Raw genomic sequence first — 19,023 nt, 5'->3', positions numbered from 1 at the left:
GCTTATCCTGAAAGCTCCAGGCTTAGAACTAGGGGGTGGTCCCAGTCCAGGGACCCAAGCCTCAGAACAGCAAGGCTGAAGCCTAGGGTTCTGACCCCTGGCTGAGAGCATCCACCAATCAGATTCCTGGAACTCATGGAGCAGAGGTCAGCGTCCCTCTGCCAAAGTCTGCTTCTGAAGGGCAAAGGGCAGCAGGTCAGGTTGGCTCCATAGGTCCAGGCCCTGGTCCTGCCCAGGTCTGGCTGGGAGGGCAGGGGAAGGTAAGGCTTCAGGGCCCCTGTTGCCAACTGGGCACCCAGTCACCACCTTGCTTAGTTCTCATGAAGCTGCCCCAGGGAGGTGGCACAGAGGAGGCCACTGAAGCACGGGCCAACCCATGAGGGCTGGCACATGCCCAGCACCATTCATGGTCCCTTAGACTAGAAGGAACTAGAATCCCATCCGTGCTCCCCTGCCCGTGGGCAGCATGGGTTATTTTGGGGTCCTAGGCCCTGTCCTGGTCCCATCCTCTCTGTTGCCAGCCATGTGACCCTGAGTCTGTCTCTTTACCCGCCTGCACCTCATTTCCTCATCTGGAAGATGGGGAGAAGGTTGGTGGCCGTCTCCTATGGCCGGGACAGCCCTCTGCAGACTCCATGTAGGGGCACCTGCTGGGCGGGGCTCACCCGACACTCCGATGTCGGACAGGACGGCTTTCTTGCGATCCTTGACGCTGCTGATCTGCGGGAAGTACACGTCCAGGGCCAGGTACAGCAGGCAGGTGAGGAAGGCAAGCACACCCACGGTCACACCGTAGCTGCAGGCGTTGGGGTTCCGGTTGTAGATGCAGAACTCCTCCTCCTCAGAGACGCTGTTGAGGTAGCCCTCGTTCACGATGGAGCCGAACACCACTATAGAGAACAGCTGTGGGGGTGGGGGCCATGCCTTAGACCTGGGCAGACCCCTGCCTGATACCACCCAGGGGATGGGGAGGCTGCCACCCTCTCCTGCTGCCTGCCTCTCCGTGAGCCACAAGGCATTTCAGAGGGAGGTGCCCAGAGAGGGAGGGCAACTTGCTTGGGTCACATAGCGCAGGTGGGGGTCAATCACTTCCTTTCTCAGCCACAGGCACCCCTCAGCCAGGTCCTAAATGTCCTCCCAGGCCCTGACACCAAGATGTCTTGGGACTAGACTAACCCCTGAAGAACAAGGAGCCACAGTGGGCCCGCCTGGGCTGTGAACCTGCCCAGCCCCCACCCCCAGGCTGACTCCTCCAGATGCTGGCATGTGCCTGGCCCCGTCTTGTGTTCCCCTTCCCTCTGCAGAGCCGTGGGCTGGCCTGGGGTCTCAGGCCCCTACCCAGGCCCGTCAAATGGATGGAGTGATGAATGAAAAAACAACAGTGGACCAGGTGCAGTGGCTCACGCTTGTAATCCTAGCACTTTGGGAGGCCAAGGCAGGAGGCTCACTTGAACTCAGGAATTTGAGACCAGCCTGGGCAACATGACAAAACCCCGCCTCTACTAAAAATACAAAAATTAGCCAGGTATAGTGGTGTGTGCCTGTAGTCCCAGCTGCTAGGGAAGATGAGGGGGAGGACTGAGCCCAGGAGGCAGAGGTTGTAGTGAGCCACGATCATGCCACTGCACACCAGCCTGGGTGACAGAGAGAGGCTCTGTCTCAAAAAAAAATCTATGTGTGTGTGATAATGTGTATACGTGTGTGTGTGCGTGTGTGTGTATATATATATATATATATATATATATATATATATATATAAAATAACAGTGGACACAACCCTACCAGATACAGGGCACCCTGCATGTTCCCAAGGGTGTTACACATGTGATCTCACTGCCCTGCCCCCCTATGACATGGCAAGAAGTGATGGGATATCACTTCTGAGAGTAAGTGACAAAGGATTTCTACTTCCTTCTTGCTCATCCTTCCCTCCCCGACTCCCTGCTTGCTCTGTTCAAAGCTGTTGTGTTTTGAGCTACCCTTTGGAAAGACCTGAACTGAGGGACATCTTCAGCCAACTGCCCACAAGAACTGAGCCCCTCAGTCCAACACCCACAAGGGACTGAATCCTGCCAATATCATGTCAGTGAGCTTAAGAATGGATTCACCCAGGCTGGGTGCAGTGGCTCACACCTGTAATCCCAGCACTTTGGGAGGCCGAGGTGGGCAGATCATGAGGTCAAGACATCAAGACCAGCCTGGTCAACATGGTGGAACCCGTCTCTACTAAAAATGCAAAAATTAACTGGGCGTAGTGGTGCGCATCTGTAGTTGTAGCTACTCGGCAGGCTGAGGCAGGAAACTCGCTTGAATACGGGAGGTGGAGGTTGCAGTGAGCAGAGATCTTGCCACTGCACTCCAGTGTGGGGGAAAGAACGAGACTGTCTCAAAAAAAGAAAAAAGGCAGGCCGGGCGTGGTGGATCACGCCTGTAATCCCAGCACTTTGGGAGACTGAGGTGAGTGGATCACTTTAGGACAGGAGTCAGAGACCAGCCTGGCCAACATGGTGAAACCCTGTCTCTACCAAACATACAAAAGATGGGCCGGGCGTGATGGCGCAAGCCTATAATGCCAGCTATTTGGAAGGCTGAGATAGGAGAATCGCTTGAACCTGGGAAGTGGAGGTTGCAGTGAGCCTTGATCGTGCCATTGCACTCCAGCTTGGGCGACAGAGCAAGATATCATCTCAAAAAAAAAAAAAAAAAAAAAAAGTTTAGAGACCACTGAGTTAGGACGCTGTGGGTAAAAGGGATTCTGACGTAAATGTGCACAGAAGATGAACGGAGACACAAAGCATGGTACATCCGTATACTGGATAACTGTTCAGCCATAAAAAGGAACCACCAGCCTGGGCACGTTGTAAAACCGCATCTCTACAAAAATTAGCTGGGTATGGTGGCATGCACCTGTGGTCCCAGCTACTTGGGGGACTGAGGTGAGAGGATCGCTTGAGACTGGGAGTTTGAGACTAGCCTGGGCAATATAGCAAAACCCCATGTCTGTAATAAATAAATTATAAATTAAAGAAAAAAATGTACACTGAATTATACAACATTAAAATGGTATGTTATGCAAACTGGGCACAATAAAAAAAAGAAAGGATTCTGAAGCTGCGCCCTGGTTCAGCCATGGCAAAGAGGTGGGCAGTGGTGGCCTGTGAGCCACCATTTGCCAGTCCTGATTTAGGAAGACCCCATGACCACGAGACTTCAGACCCATGAGGGCATCAGGGCCCACAGCTCTGCCTGCCACAGGCTCTGCAGCCTCACCATCACCTCTTTGAAGCAGGCAAGGCTATTTATACTGTCCCCAATTGACAGAGTAGAAAAACTAAGGCTCAGAAAGAGAAAGGGGCACTGTTGTCGGCAGCAGAGGCTGAACGTGAACCTAGGTCTCCTGATTCCCAGACCTGTGCTCTTTTCTACCTGGCAAGCTGCCTCTCAGCTTCGGGAGGTGGACCCTGAAGAAGGGGTGGAATTTACTCCCAGAGACCCAAGGGATCGAGCAGAGAGGCCAGCAGGGAGGAAGGCCTGGTGGGCAGCCTCAGTGTGACTGGGGATCGGGCAGTACAACTGAGTCCCAAGTCTGGTGCTCAGAGGCACAGTGGGGAGCGCCTTTGAAGTTAGGACTTAAAAGCCATTGTCAAGGGGGCTCCTGGGCCACTGAGAAATCAAGACAAACAAGGCAGATTCTGAACACTGGGAGATGTGCGGTACATGGCCAGCTGCCTAGGCTGTGTACTGCACAACTCCAGGGACTGCTAGCCACACAGCCCCTTGTACCTGTGTACTGCCATAAGTCCAAGGCTCCTACCAGAAAACTGTCAGGTTGGGAATCTGAGGCCCAGTCCTGGATGTCACCAAAGCAGAACAGAAAAGGCTCCTGATCAGAGACTTCAGACACTGAGGAGTCATACAGACCTGCCGATTCAGATCCAAGGCCTGCTGCTTATGCTGGGTGGCCTCAGGCAAGTGACTTAGCCTCTCTGAGCCTCAGATTGGTCCTCTGTACAAAGTAACATCCCCTCTGGGGCTGATGGGTGAATTAGAGCAAGTACCCAGAGCAGAGCAGTGCCTTGTAGGAGCTTCGTAAGGTTCATTTCCTCTATAGAGGTCCCAGAAAAGAAGGAATAATACCAGGAAGGGCCCTCTTGAATACTTCCTAACAGACACGTGCTCCCGGGGCCGGAGGAGACCCCACTGCTGCCAATGCTGAAAATAAGTGTGGATCCTCTTCCAAAAACAGAACAATATCAGGCTTCCCAAAAACAGAGACGAGGTGGGAGGGGAAACAGACGGGCAGAAGCCTGGGCCCTGGGGACAGCAGAGGAGGAACCATTAGGACTGGGCCCTCTTGGGAGACAGAGGCAGGCAGTCCTTAGAGAGGCAGGGAGGAAAGTGCTGGAGAGGATGTGTCGCCAAGAGGGTGCAGAGCAAGAGCAAAACAGCATCATTGGAGGGATCGGGTGGGGCCCCATGGCCCCAGCAGACACCCGCCTCAGTCAGGCATTTATCACAGATCACAAGTTTCTCGGCTCTGGGCACTGCTGGGAGGGGCACTACTACAGAGAGAAAAGACTGTGGTGGTAAAGCCAAGAAAAGCTGCCCAGCCAGGAGCTACGGCAGCGCCCAGGTGAGGGATGAGGGGCCTGAGGCTGGTGCAGGTAGTGGCATGACGGGGAGAAGTGGGTGCTGAATATACTTTGAAAGTAGAACCACCAGAATCTGCAGACAGACCGACATGGGGAGTGAGAGGAGGAGAGGAGAAGCCAGGGATGGTGGCTCACACCTGTGATCCCAGCACTTTGGGAGGCAGAGGCAGGTGGATCGTTTGAGCCCAGGAGTTTGAGACCAGCCTGGGCAACACAGTGAACCCCTGTCTCTACAAAAATTAGCCGGGCAGAGGCTGAGGCTGGAGGATCGCTTGGGCTCAGGAAGTGAAGGCTGCAGTGAGCTTGGATCGCACCACCACACTCCAGCCTGGGAGACAGAGGGAGATCCTGTCTCAAAAAAAAAAAAAAAAAAAAAAAAGAAGGGGCCAAGTGTAATGGCTCATGTCTGTAATCCCAACACTTTGGGAGGCTGAGGTGGGCGGATCACTTGAGGTCAGGAGTTTGAGATGAGCCTGGCCAACATGGTGAAACCTCGTCTCTACAAAAATACAAAAATTAGCTAGGTGTGGTGGTGCACGCCTGTAATCCCAGCTACCTGGGAGGCTGAGACAACGCGCCTGTAATCCCAACTATTTGAGAGGCTGAGACAGGTGAATTGATTGACCCAGAATGCGGAGGTTGCGGTGAGCCGAGATCGTGCCACTGGACTTCAGCCTTCGCTAGAGTGTGGCTCCATCTCAAGAAAAAAAAAAAAAGAAAGAAAGAAAAACGAAAAGAGCAGGGGACTGAGTTGGGGACTGAGTCATGGAATTTAGGCTCAATGATAATGGGGAGCAGAGCTGTCCCCTTGCAGATGCCACATCCCCTGCAGCCTGCTGATCCACAAGTAGGGAAACTGAGGCTCAGGGAAGGGAAGGATCATCTCAGAGGACACAGACCCAGTCCCTTGCAGTCTCCTGAACCCCCTGCAGGACTGTCAATTGCCTTCTGCGATAAGGGTTTAACTTCTCCATTTAGCTGCCATCCCCACCCCAAGTGGGAGCTCCCCCAAAACATGACACAAGCCTCAGGTTTCTGCTCCTCAGCCACTCATAGTACACAGGAGGAGGAATAGAGGCTTGCCCAGGGCCTGCTGTGTGCCGGGAAATGTTATGTTCTGACTCCACCAGCTCAATATTCTTATTCCCATTTTGGAGCCGCTTCAACGGACCTGCCCAGTCTCTCAGCTGGGCAGGAGTGGAGTTGAGGCTTGAACCTGAGTCTCACTGGATCCAAAGCCGGTGCCCTGTGCCAGGCAGCATCCCTGGGTCACTTGCTAAGGCCAGATCTGCAGGCACAGCAAGGGGCACACAGAGCAGCCACAAGGAGCCACTGGAGAACCGGAAATGAAACCAGAATGAAATTCCACACTGGCCACAGCAGCAAAGACACCAGGGGAAATTCTTCCAACAAGCAGATCTGCTGCGGGGAAGGGAGACAGGTCTTCAGAGGCAGAGACAGAGGCCCGGAAACAGGAGAGGATGGAGGGCAATGGCCAACGGAAGACCCAGGTCACCGGCACGCAGAGGAAAAACAAGCTTCCTTCGAGCTAAAGCAAACGCTAAAAAAAGGCACCAAGGTAAACCTGCCAAGCTTCTTCGGTTTTTTTCCACCCTCTTTAAAATCCAATCCTGAGTCTTTTTTAAAAACGGATTCCAGATGGTGCTTGGTGGAGATCTATGTCAAACTCAGAAAAACAAATCAGAAGGAATCTCAGAATCTTGGATTTCAGGATCCTGGGCTACTGGATTCAGAGACACATAGAAGCAGAGACCCCAGAAGTACCAAGTCCTCTATGGCCTACCCTGGTCTCATCTGTCCCCTTCCCTGCCCTATATAGCCACCCCAGAGGGCTGAGGGTGGCTGGTGTCCTCAGGCTGTCTGATAATTCTGCACTGCCTTCCTACCTTCTTCATCTTCAATGGGAGCGAACTCCTCCTCACCCTTCGAACGCTGCTGGGATATGATGACTCCCAGACACCTTCAGGGACATCCCACTTCCCAGTCACTCTTTCCCATCCTGAGCCTCTGGCACTCTTGGCTGGGACCTATTTACAAGTCTGTCTCCACCCTGAGACCCGGGGCCAGCCCTCAGCCTCCTCGGGACCTGATGCCAATGGAAGAAGGCACCTAAATCCTCATCAAAAGCTGCAGAGAAGAAACAAACCTAAAATCATCCTCACAAAGCAGTCTTACACTTAGACCATTTCACAGACAGGGAGGCTAAGGCTCAGAGAGGCCTTGCCTCTGGCTGGCCCACAGCAGGTAAGCGGGGAACCAGCCTCATATCCAGGCTTGCTCCTCCAGCCCCTCAACAACCTCTGTGTCCAGCTGCCTACCCATGAAGGATCGAATTCCAGAATCCCAAACTAAGGGCAGCATGAGACCAGGGAGGGACACCTGCTGGTCCCAAGCCCTGTGTCCCGCAGTGCAAAAGGCCCTGGGCCCACTTTACTTGAGGGACCAGATAATATCTCCTCTCCACAGACAGACCAACCAGGGTGTGCTCAGGACCCACGGCAGGGCATCGGCTAATGAAGGCTCGGGGCCAGCTGTGCCTAGCCAGCATGGGGGTGGCTGAGATCACTGTTGCGCCACCAGGAACCTCCCAGAGGCCTGGTTTTAAATGTCGTTAGACAAATGCTGGCTTTCCCCAGATAAGCTGCAGAGAGATGACATCTGGTGCCCATGGCACTCTGTCCTCCCAGCTCAAATGGAACCGTCTACCTCGCCCTGTGTTGGAACACCTGTTCCTGAGCTGCGCCGCTCAGGGGAGCCCTGGTCCCTGCCCTGTTGATGCCCAGGTGCCTGACACCATCACAGCCTCCTCTCCAGCCTCCTCCAGGCAGTCCACAGGCAGCAGCCAGGGGGATCTCACCCACTCCAAACCTCAACAGTCCCTCTGTTGGCTGAAGATAAAGTCCATCACCCTAGAATGGCCCTGAGGTCCCCCTGCTTGGGCCATAAGTCCTGCCTCCAGGGCTCCAGGCTCTCTCAGCCCCCCAGTGACCTCAGCCTTGCACCAGCTGCTGGACCCAGCCCTGGCTCACACTCGACCCCTCCATCCAGTCGGACAGTCGGGCCTGCTGCTTCAACCTCCCCCCAAAACTGTCAAGTCCCTCCACCCTGGGGCAGGCCACGGTCGCCACTCTCCAGGCAATGACAGCAGCCCATGTGTCCACGTGCACCCCCACACTCTGTCCCCTCACAGCAGCCAGACAATCCCTTTAAACCCAAGCCAGGTCATGTCACCCCCAGCTCTAGACCCCTGGATCGGTGCTCGCCCACTGCTCCCTGCCCAGGCAAAGATCTTCCCACATCCCTGGGGTCCCGCCTGCCTCTGAAACTCTTCCCAATACTCTCCTCCCAACCCCTCCTGAGCTCATTCCTGCCGCAGGGCCTTTGTACTCGGCTCTTCCCTCTGCCTGGGATGCCCATATTTCTCCAGATCTCCCCTCAGCTGGCTCCTCAATGTCCACATCTGATCGCAAAAGACACCTCACCATAGAAGCCCTCCAGACCAGACTCCCAGATCTAAAGTACTCTCCAGTGCCTCAATTAATGTTCTTGGTAACATCACTATATAACTTCTTTCCTGTTTGTTGGTTCAGTTGTTGGGTGTATGTCTGTTCCTCAGACCCAGGGAGAGAATCAGGAAAGGTTTCAAGGGGAGTAGACAGCAAGACTGACAGTCAGAAAGGCCCAGGCAGCATGGGGGGCAGGAGAATGATCCCCTCCTCAGCATCCTTGGCTGGCACCTTTCCTTGGACACCCCTGTGCACAGGGAGCTCACTCCCTGGAAAGGAGGCTGCCGAGTCCTCTCCCCACCAGCTGAACCCAGCCTTCCTGCCCATGTCCCGGTGCAGGCATCCATCCTGCCTCCTGGGGAAAGGCTGAGGGAAGAAAGGAGTGGTCATGCTTTGAGAAACAAGTCAGGCTGCCCTGGGCCCCCCTTTGCAGGAACGGTGCCTTGCCTCCCCCCACGGTCATGTGAGGAAAACGGCTGAAGCCACGTGGACACATGATGGATGCTGGGCAGCCTCTTGGCTTCCTGAAGAGCCTTGCCGGGGCATAGGCGGGGGTGGGGCAGGTGGGGCTGTGGGTCCCTTCCCCCACCCCTGCCTCACCCTGGGTTGTGCAGCCTTGGAAGTGACCTGCTGGGGATTAGGCGTAATCTCTGCAAGCTGTCCCTGATCAGTGGTGGGGGTGGAGTGGGCTCTGCTGGGCAGGACCCGGGCGAGCAGACCCCTGTCTCCCCAGGGTGCTGAGGCTGGGCCTGGGTGATCTGCAGGCCCCTCCCTCTTTCCAGAATGCCCCATGTTCCTCTTCTCTGGCTGAGTAACCTCAAAGGGGCCTTGAAGCCTCATGAAAAAGGGGGAAATTGGTTGGGCATCATGGCTCACGACTGTAATCCCAGCTATGCAGGAGGCAGAGGCAGGAGGATCACTTGAACCCAGGAGTTTGAGACCAGCCTGGGGAACATAGTGAGACCCCGTTTCTACAAAAAAAAAAAAAAAAAAAAAAAAAAACCAGAGAGAGAGAGAAAGGAAGAAACAAAGACCCAGAGACGACTTGCTTGACTGGCCCAGGGCCTCATTCTCAGTAGCAGAAGTATCTGGACTGCCATCCCATAACCCTCTTCCCCCCCAGGGCCTTCCTCACCCCAGGTCTTGCCACATCTGCCCTTTCAGAGGCAGGGTAGAGGTGCGGGGGGGGGAACATCACCACCTGCAAAGGGGTGTAAATGCCAACCAAACACTGCAGAGCCCTTCAGGGCTAGACCTCATTTATATCCCTAGAGACCCCTGGGGTAGGCACTGCTGTACCCATTTTACAAATGTGGCCACTAAGGCTCTGTGAGGTCTCTCAGTTGGTAAGAAGGGCAGGGTCGGTTGGATGTGGTGGCTCATGCCTATACTCCCAGTACTTAGGGAGGCAGACATGGGTGGATGCCTCAAGGTCAGGAGTTCGAGGCCAGACTGGCCAACATGGTGAGACCCCATATCTACTAAAAATATTTCAAAAAATTAACCGGGTGTGGTGGTGGGTGCCTGTAATCCCAGCTACTTGGGAGGCTGAGGCAGGAAAATCACTTGAACCTGGGAGGTGGAGGCTGCAGTAAGTTGGGATCATGCCACTGTACTCCAGCTTGGGTGACAGAGTAAAACTCTGCCTCAAAAAAAAAAAAAAAAAAGAGAAGGGCGGGTCTCACCATCTGGTTCTGTCTGCTTTTCCTCATCCCGGTGCCTGCCTCGGCCCTGCCAGTCCCTGCCTGCCTGATGTGTTTGGTTTCTCTCCTTCTGTACAAATTCCAGGTCATCAGGGAAATAATCTGGTCGAAGGCCCTGCCTCACCTTCTAGAGAAGAAAGGCCCAGAAGGGGAAAGAGATTTTTTGAGATTTCTGTCTGCCATCCCCACAGAATCCAAGGGAAGGAGGGAGAAGAGCACAAGCTTGGGAGAATCCAGGAAGCCCTCACGGGGAGTTGACACTTGAGCAGAGCCCTAAAGGCAGGGGGACCTGAATGAGAACAGTGGACAGGAGGAGGACACGTCAGTGCAGTTCCCGCCTCATCCATCCATATGTGGGGCCCTTAAGAGATGCCTGGAACAAGCCTAGCCCTGGGGATATGACAGATGCTGTTCTCACCCCCCAAGTGTACACCCAGCAGGGGTGACAGCCTCATCTCTCCTCTGCCAGGCCTTTCAGCCTTTGCCCATGCTGTTCCTCCTTCCCCCTTCTCTGCCTGGCTGGCTCCCCACTCTCATCTCAACGCTGGTGTCACCTGCCTTTCCCTCTCTAGGGGTCTGTGCTTACCTCCATATTTTAACTGGCTTCCACCACCTTTCTCTCCACTAGACTGTAAGCCCTCCCTGCAGACCAGGCACCTCATCCGCCTGTGCTCAGCATGCATATTAAAGAGAGGACGAACGGGGTGAGGGTGTCCACATTCTGCGGCTGTTTGGATTCAAGGGAGGATGCATAAACCCCTCACTGCTGCCACATGCTGCTGAGAGATTCGTCAATAACCATCAGCTATGAGATGGGCAATGTGAAGGTCAGGAGTGAGCCTAAGAGGAGGGCGAGCAGGGGAGAGAGCCCGTGGGGAGCGTGCGTGGGAAACTGCAGAAGAAACCCTGGAGACGGTGACAACTCTCTGAAGGACCAGAGAAATGGGTGAGGGAGTATCTTCCTGAGACGGGGAATCATGCACATTTGCAAGCTGATGAGTTAAGAGAGTAGACCGGGTGAAATTGCAGGTGGGGGAGAGAGGGAGAGAGAACTGATGGATGCGTGTCCTTGAGTAGGTGAGAGAAACAGGCCCTAGTGGCTGCAGCGGCTGGCTTGGGCCGCCAGGACAGGGAGACAGTCTAGGACGATGGGGCAGGTGTGAAGAGGCCTAGGACTCAGTTTAACCAGAGCTGTGCCAGGCGAGTGTGATGTGCAGAAGGGCTGGAGCTGCACGTGTGGCCACTGGGGGCCGAGGTGGGGAGGGGGACAGGTGGGACCAAGGGGTGAGGCCTAGTGCATGGGGGAAGATCAGCGGTTCAGAGGTCTCAGGCCCAAGGGCCTAGGATCAGGGGCGGGAGAGAGAGGTGGAAGGTAGGAGGCATGGAGGAGATACCTGGAAGGAGGATCAGGGAGTGCCACAGGCTACTGGGAAGGCACGGCCAGGCCTCGCTAGGGTCCAGCTGGTGACGTGGCTGAGGCTGGCACAGAAGACCATGGGGGGAGAGGAGACCAGCGTGTGGAAAGGGCCACAGAAGTAGACACTCTAGTGACCAGGACTGGAGCAGCAGTAGTGCTGGAGAAGGCTGACACCAAGTCAGGGTGGGCATCTTTGAGGAACCGGCAAAGTGGCCTGGAGCCGGCTCATCATGAAGGCAAGTGGGCGACCCAGTGCTGATAATGGCCCGGAAGTGGCCTCAGGAGCCAAAAGGACCCTGCCCACCCCCAGGCACAGCAGATGGAGGGTCTGCAGGATAAAGTGGCCTCCACTGAGCAGGCTGCAGGAAGCAGGGTCTGGAGGAGGCCAGGTTACAGAGCAATTTACAAAAGCTGTCAAGGACATTCTGGGAGGGGCTGAAGGCTCGGGAACTCTTGCCCCTGGACTTCGGGGTACTGGAGGTGCCCCAGCTTCTTAAAGCTCCTGCATGACTGCAGCCTGGGCCTGACAGCTTGGGACTATCCCATCTACAGAGCTGCCCCTCCCCAATGTCTCCTTCACCTGGCCCCTGCCCCACGAGCAGCAGGAGCTGAGCAAAACTCCATCCCTGGAAGGGAAGGCTCTCCCGGAAACACAGGGCATGACAGCCCTTCCAGGCTCCAGCTAGCGCTGTCTGCTCTGCTCCCATGTATGAACCTGGGGCCCAGGACCCCTCCACTGTAGGCCCTCGCAGAGCCTGAGGGGATGGCTCCCAACATCACTTTTTTTTTTTGAAACAGTCTCACACTGTCGCCCAGGCTGGAATGCAGTGGTGGGATCTTGGCTCACTGCAACCTCTGCCTCCCAGGTTCAAGCGAGTCTCCTGCCTCAGCCTCCCGAGTAGCCGGGATAACAAGCATAATCCCAGGCACCACCATGCCCGGCTAATTTCTGTATTTTTAGTAAAGATGGGGTTTCACCATGTTGGCCAGGCTGGTCTCAAACTCCTGGCGTCAAGTGATCCGCCCACCTTGGCCTCCCAAAGTGCTGGGATTACAGGTGTGAGCCACCTCGCCCGGCCCCAACATCACAGCTTTAAAGACTGACCAATCCAAAGTTCCCAACCTGAAGTCCACTAGGGGCAAGAGTGGGGTTCTTCAAAGGTGGAAAGGTCGGGAACCACCAAAGCAATCCAGCGATCCTTTTCCCATTGACAGATGGGGAAACTGAGGCCAGGAAAGCATGGGCCTCTTGCTCAAGTCACACAGCCAGTCACGGGCAAAGAGGGTGCAGAGCACAGCCTCAGGTCTCCAGGCCAAGGCACTCCCCAGCGCCTGCTCTGCCTCCCCTCCCACCTGACAGCTGGTTCTTCCGGTCTGGGTGCCAAGTGTAGCTCCCTCCAGCAGCCCTGCCATCTGCCTCCCCCTTCCTCCCTCCCTCCTCCTCCTGGCTTCTCCTCCTCTCTTCCCTTCCTCTCCCAGCCTCTGTTTTTCTCCCTGGGGCTCAGGCTTGCCCGACAGCTTTGTATGAGCTGCTCATGTGGGACTGTGGCTGGGGACTCCCTGGAGCAGGGGCCATGGGTTCCGATCCCAGCAACTCCAGAGTTAACCTCTCTGGGCCTCCGCTTCTCATCTGAGGAGGAGATAACAAAACCCACTATAACAGCCGTATGGCAGGCCTTTTATTTTTATTATTTTTTGTTTTTTTGGCAGGCCTTTTAAACTTGCATTCAGGCTGGGTGTGGTGGCTCATGCCTGTAATCTCAGCATTTTGAGAGGCCAAGGCGGGTGGATCACTTGGGGTCAGGAGTTCGAGACCAGCTCGGCCAACATTGTGAAACCACGTCTCTACTAAAAATACAAAAATTAACCGTGCATGGTGGCACATGTATGCCTGTAATCCCAGCTACACAGGAGGCTGAGGCAGGAGAATCGCCTGAACCCAGGGGGCAGAGGCTGCAGTGAGCCAAGATCACAGCACTGCACTCCAGCCTGGGTGACGGAGTGAGACCCTGTCTCAAACAAACAAACAAACAACAACAACAAAAAATCCTTGCATTTTCTTTTTCTTTTTTTCAGACAGTATTTCGCTCTTTTAGCCCAGGCTGGAGTGCAGTGCTGCGATCTTGGCTCACTGCAACCTCCACCTCCCGGGCTTAAACAATTCTCGTGCCTCAGCCTCCTGAGTGGCTGGGATTACAGGCACACGTGCCACCACGCCTGGCTAATTTTTTGTATTTTTAGTAGAGATGGGTTTTCACCATGTTGGCCAGGCTGGTCTTGAACTCCTGACCTCAGGTGACCCACCTGCTTCCGCCTCCCAAAGTGCTGGGATTACAGGTGTGAGCCACCACACCCGGCCACAATTTGAGTTTTCTATTTTTTTTAAATGGAGTCTCCCTCTGTTATGGAGTCTTACTCAGTCGCTCAGACTGGAGTGCAGTCGTGCAATCTTGGCTCACTGCAACCTCCGCCTCCCAGGCTCAAGCAATTCTCCTGCCTCAGCCTCCTAAGTAGCTGGGACTACAGGTGTGCACCACCACACTCGGCTAATTTTTTTGTATATTTAGTAGACACAGGGTTTCACCATGTTGGCCAGGCTGGTCTTGAACTCCTGACCTCAAATGATGTGCCCGCCTTGGCCTCTCAAAGTGTTGGGATTACTGGGGTGAGCCACGGCACCCGGCCAAGTTCAGCTTTTTTACTCAGTGTTCATTTTGGATGATGTGGGGTGAGGTGGGGGGTGGATAAAACCAGCATGTAAAGTTGCCCCCCTCAGGCCACCCCTTGGTGCCATGGAGATCCAGGCAGGGAAGCCACAGGGAGTACACAGTGCCTGGGACCCTGCAGGCCAGGTTCAAACCAAGGCTCTGACAGGCCCAGGCCTTGAGCTAGCACGAGTCACTTCTTCAGGCTGAGCCTTCATTTTGTCATCTGTAAAATGGGGGAAAAGATACCCACCCCACTTACAAAACCATGTGGTGTTACAGCCAAAGCCCTTAAAAAATGAACCCTGAAAATGCAACATTTCAAACATTTCATCATTTTCATTTTGTTAAAGTGGAGAATTAAAAAAAACTTCATTTACTGGCACTGATATTCATTCACTATAGTCCATTTTAGCCCCCTGCAAAAAAGAATATAAACTCCAAATAAAACGTGGTCCTTTCTATTAAATCAGTTTAGCTCTCTGCTGTAACTGCTTTTTTTCCCCATCTGGCTCTAAACAAAGAAATGAGTCACTGACAGGCGGCAATCACTGCACAACAGATCAGGCACCTCTGACCCAGCCCAGCCCAGTTCGGGTGGGAAGACCGAGGCACAGAGGGTGAGCAGGGGACACTTGCTGAAGGTCACAGCTGTGGCCTGGGGGTGCCAGGAGTGGCAGCTGATCTGCCACTTGGGCGATGCCACCAAGAGGTGAGAAAGCCTTAGTTGGGAGAGAAGCCATGCTGGATGCAGTGGCCACGCCTCATGGTCCTAGCTACTCAGAAGGCGTAGGTGGGAGGATCACTTGAGCCCAGGGGTCTGAGACCAGCCTGGGCAACACAGCAAGATCCTGTCTCTAAAAAAATAAACAAGAAACAAGCCAGGTCTTGGAGGTCCTGCTTCTGTGCAGGGTGACCTAGGGACTCAGAGCGGGTCCAGGGTGGTGAGGCCCTGAAGCGGTTTGGGGGCCCTCTTTTGGAAAAGCAACAGAAAAAACCTTCTTTTACAAATTTTACAAAAACACAGGTCCAGGCCAGTTGTAATGGCTCACGCCTGTAATCCCAGCACTTTGGGAGGCTGAGGCAGGCGGTTCAACTGAGGTCAGGAGTTCGAGACCATCCTGACCAACATGATGAAACCCCATCCCTACTAAAAATACAAAAATTGACTGGGTGTGGTGGTGTGTGCCTACAGTGCCAGCTACTCAGGAGGCCAAGGCAGGAGAGTTGCTTAAACCCAGGAGGCAGAATTAGGTTGCAGTGAGTTGAGATTGTGCCATTGCATTCCAACCTGGGCAACAGAGCAAGACTCTGTCTCAAAAAAAGAAGAATTAAAAAAAAAAAAAACAGGTCCACGTGCACATCCTGGTAGGGCCCCTTCAGGGCTGTGGCAGGGGTCTGGGTTGTCCAGGAGTCCTGGCCACAGTAATCAATTGTCCCTCTTTGTCTGGACTGAGGCCCTCTCGGGATGCTAAAGGCAGGAAATTCCTGCACACCAGGATAAATGGGTCACCCCAGCCCGGGAGCTCAGGCTTCACTTGCTCTGCCCTGTGGTGTGAGGGCCAAGAGCAGGCGCCAGCTGCATCCCCCGCGGCTCCTGATGTGTTAAAACGGCTTAGCACACCACACAGTTTTGAAAAGACCAGAAGGAGACACAGCACCATATTCACCGCAGCCCTCCCTATCATGCGGTGGTATCACATGATCACCACTCCCCACCAAACTTTTTCTGTTGTGGTAAAATACACGTAGCATCAAATTTACCATCTTCACCATTTCGGTGGCGGTAAGTCGATTCCTACTGCGCAACCATCACACATGATTTTTATACTTTCCAATAATTGGCAGGTATTACTTTGATGAGGGAAAAAAAAAAGCTATTTTTAAAGGTGTTAATCAGCCTGTATCAGACACCTCTTGGTCCAACAAAGGTAGTGAGCACCTCGTATCCACCTGTGTGAGCGGGGCTGGAGGTCGTGCAGTTGTCTGAACTTTGGTTGGCCCAGGTGACCTTCGTGTCCTTTCCAATCCTGACATTCCAGGATTCCAGACTCTTCCCTGCCCCCGGGGGAAGCACTATGCTTTGGAGACAGGAAGGCCTGGGCTCAGATGCTCTTCTGCCACTTACGTGCTCAGTGACCTTGGGCCAGGCACTTGGCCTCTCTGAGCCTCAGTTTCCTCTAGTGTTGGGGAGCCAGCTGGGTGGCTCCTGCACTCCGTGGGTGCTCAGAGGGGCTGATCCTTCCTCCTTTCCACGTCCTCGCCCCGGATGTGCACATGTGTAAACCCTCATCCCACCAGCCCCAATCTGCCACCACCTTCTCCATGGAGCTTGATTCCCCAGCAGGGAGACCCCTCTCCTGGCTCTTGTGGCCTCTGCCTGGTGGCACCTGGCTTACTCCCCAGGGGGACTGCAGGCTCCCTGAGAACAAGGTCTGCTTCTGAGTCATGCTGCCTTCTCTTAGAGCCCAGCAGAGTCAATAAACTAAATGAAGCCATCACTGGCAGAAATGACCCAAGCAGACAGAATGCCCACGCCCCCTCACAAAGCCAGTGGCTTTGCCCTTCCAGGCCAGAGCCGCAGGGGCGGGCAGACTGGAGCAGTGAACACAGCTTGCCCACCTGATCCGGCAGGTTCCTCCCAGAGCTCCCACCTTTGTCAAGGGCCTGTCAGGGCATCTGGGGAGCAGGAGACTGGCACAGATAAATGAATTCAGAGCCACAAACACAGATGTGCTGGGGTGCCGGGCTCTGTGCAGGCACTGGGGACACGAGGGCTAAAGGAATTGGGCTTTCCTGCCCACAAAGGGCTCCCATCTGACGGCATTTGAGAAGAAAAGGCTTCAAATGGGGTCATCCTTGGCAGGCTGGGGATACATACCCAAGCCATCTCTACCAACCAGACCCTGAAAACCAAGGAAAGGAGGGAGCTTGAGCATGCTGAGGTCACAGCTGGCCTTGGATGTAGCCCCTGGGGTCCCTGACAGTGCCCTGCCCAGCATTGCCAATCCAAGCCCTTCTAGTCTGAGTCCACCAGGAATGGGCCCCAGACCTGCAGAGGCCAGAACCTCGGGTGGGGTTATCTAGGATACAGCCAACCAACCCCAGGGAGCCCTGGGCACCCCCTCTCCAGACCCCAGCAGGCCTGCTTTCCAATGGGGTGCCACTCAAGGCACCTGAACTCCTCCCTCTGTGCTCACTGTCTCTGTCCCATCCCCCCCCCACCAGTCTGAACATGAGCCCCACTCAGCCCTTTGCACTGGGGACCCTGCCCCCCAGCTAGGCTGGAGGCCACCGTGGCCTCTTCACTGTGGGAGGAGATCTTTCTCCCAGACATCTGCTGTGGGCATCCAGGTGCATGCTGAGTGGGAGGGGTGTTACCGGTTCATGAAATGTCAGAGCCCAAGGGGGCCTCAAGAAGGCACCTCGCACCTTGTCTATAAATTGGGAAACTGAGGCATGATAGAGGAGATGACGCTCCCCACCTCGGAATTGAAGTCCTCATTTCTCGAGAACATTTCCTGGGAACCTCAGTGGTTCCCAGACCAAGGTCACGCCGAGAAGGAGAGGCAGTTCCTGGGTGGAAGAGAGGTATCCAGCTCCCGACTCATAGCTCCACACGGGCCGGGCTAGGCAACACGAACCCGGTTCCCTGCCCTCTCCTCCTCCAACGTCTATCGCAGGCGCGGCGGGCACCCCAGCGAGATGGTCCACGCCCTGATCCACCCACCCCAAAAGGCCACCTTAAACCCCGGCTCCGTCCCCTCGGTCCGGAGTCCGCCGCGGCGGCAGCGAACAACGCGAGCCTCTAGCTGCATAGCCGCGGCCTGGAGGTCACAGCGATCTGGGCGGGAAGAGGGGCGCACGAACCGGGGGCCCCGGGAAACCAGGGCTCCAGGAGCGGGAGAGGCGACCCCACGAGCGCCAGGGCCTCCACCCGCCCAGAGCCCCGGAAGGAGGAGCGGCGGCAGCGGGCCCCATGGGCAGGACAGCTCCCCGCCCGTTGCCGCGCCAACGCCAGGGGCCCGGTGGGGTCGGGGTCGGCACGGGCGCGTCGCCCTTGCCCACGCCCCTACCCCGGCCTGGCGGAGCCGCCGGCCGGTCTTACCCAAGACACGACGCGCAGGATGGTGTGCGGCTGCCGGACCAGGGTGTAGGGGTCGAAGGCGCCCCCGGCTTTGCCCGCTCCGTACGCACCCCCTTCCATCGTGGCTGCACCCGCGCGGTGCCCCCCGCTCGGCGCGCGCCGCCGACCCGTGCGCGTGCGCGGCGCCCCCGCCCCCTCCCCTGCGCGCGCGGCCGGCGGCCCAGGGCTCCCGCGAGGGGGCGTCGTGCGCGACGGGCGCAGCTCGCGGGGTGCGGGCGGGGTGCTGGGCGGCGCGCGACCTCGGGCGCGGGGACGCGCGTGCTGCGGCCCCGGGGCGGAGGGCGCGCTCGTTGCCAGTGCGGTGACCTCTTTGCAAAGTGTAGGGGGAGGGCGGTGCGTGTGCAGCAAGTGCGGGCCGTGTCCCTGCCCGGCATCTCCGGTCCCCTGTCCCGGTCGCAGCCCCAAGCCATCGGCTCTGCTGAAACCATCTTCGTGCTTGATTTGTTTGACTGTTTCCTGTCGCTTTGTCGGCCCCAAATATAATGAGAGGGCAGAAGCCGTGTTCGTCCTCCTTAGAGGGTGCTTGGTACACAGTATGCGCCGCATGAATATTTCTCGAATGAATGAATGAACCACAAGTGAATGACCCTCTCCTAGAGCCCTCCAGAGCAGCCCCCACCTCCCAGGACCACCTTTCCCCGGCTCTTACGATGACGTCATGTGTGTCCCTGTGCCTGCGCACCCTCCCACCCCCAGCCTGGAGGGGCCTGGCACAGGGGTGGCAGCTGAGACTTCCTCTTCCCCATTCCCTCCCACCCCAGGACCTTGTCCCTTTCCTGAATCCAGCAATTAATTATGCAGTTGTTGGTTTGTGGGCCCTTGCTCTGCTTGTTTGTGAGCTCTCAAGACCCAGGTGTTGTCTAATTTATTCA

At 55.7% G+C, this 19,023-nt stretch overlaps 1 protein-coding gene across 3 annotated transcripts in view; it reads right to left on the bottom strand.

Moving 5' to 3' along the window:
* SYNGR1 (synaptogyrin 1) overlaps positions 1-18,288 on the bottom strand; it is a 29,575-nt gene extending 11,287 nt beyond the window's left edge. For 2 of the 3 annotated variants that reach the window (XM_032267110.1, XM_032267112.1), the window contains exons 1-2: positions 18,113-18,275; positions 666-903 (exon numbers count right to left, since the gene is read on the bottom strand). In XM_032267110.1, coding sequence (XP_032123001.1) covers positions 666-903; positions 18,113-18,211 — 337 coding nt within the window. In that variant the 5' untranslated portion in view covers positions 18,212-18,275. Of the gene's footprint in view, positions 1-665; positions 904-18,112 lie in introns of all 3 variants that reach the window. The other variant, XM_032267113.1, reaches the window with a different exon arrangement.
* Positions 18,289-19,023: the final 735 nt, after the last annotated feature.

The sequence above is a fragment of the Sapajus apella genome, unplaced genomic scaffold (assembly GCF_009761245.1).
Source record: "Sapajus apella isolate SASKATOON/1434 unplaced genomic scaffold, GSC_monkey_1.0 scaffold166, whole genome shotgun sequence".
NCBI classification, from domain to species: domain Eukaryota; kingdom Metazoa; phylum Chordata; class Mammalia; order Primates; family Cebidae; genus Sapajus; species Sapajus apella.
The sequence above is the reverse complement of the archived record's forward strand: the minus strand, read 5'-3'. Positions and strand labels throughout refer to the sequence as shown.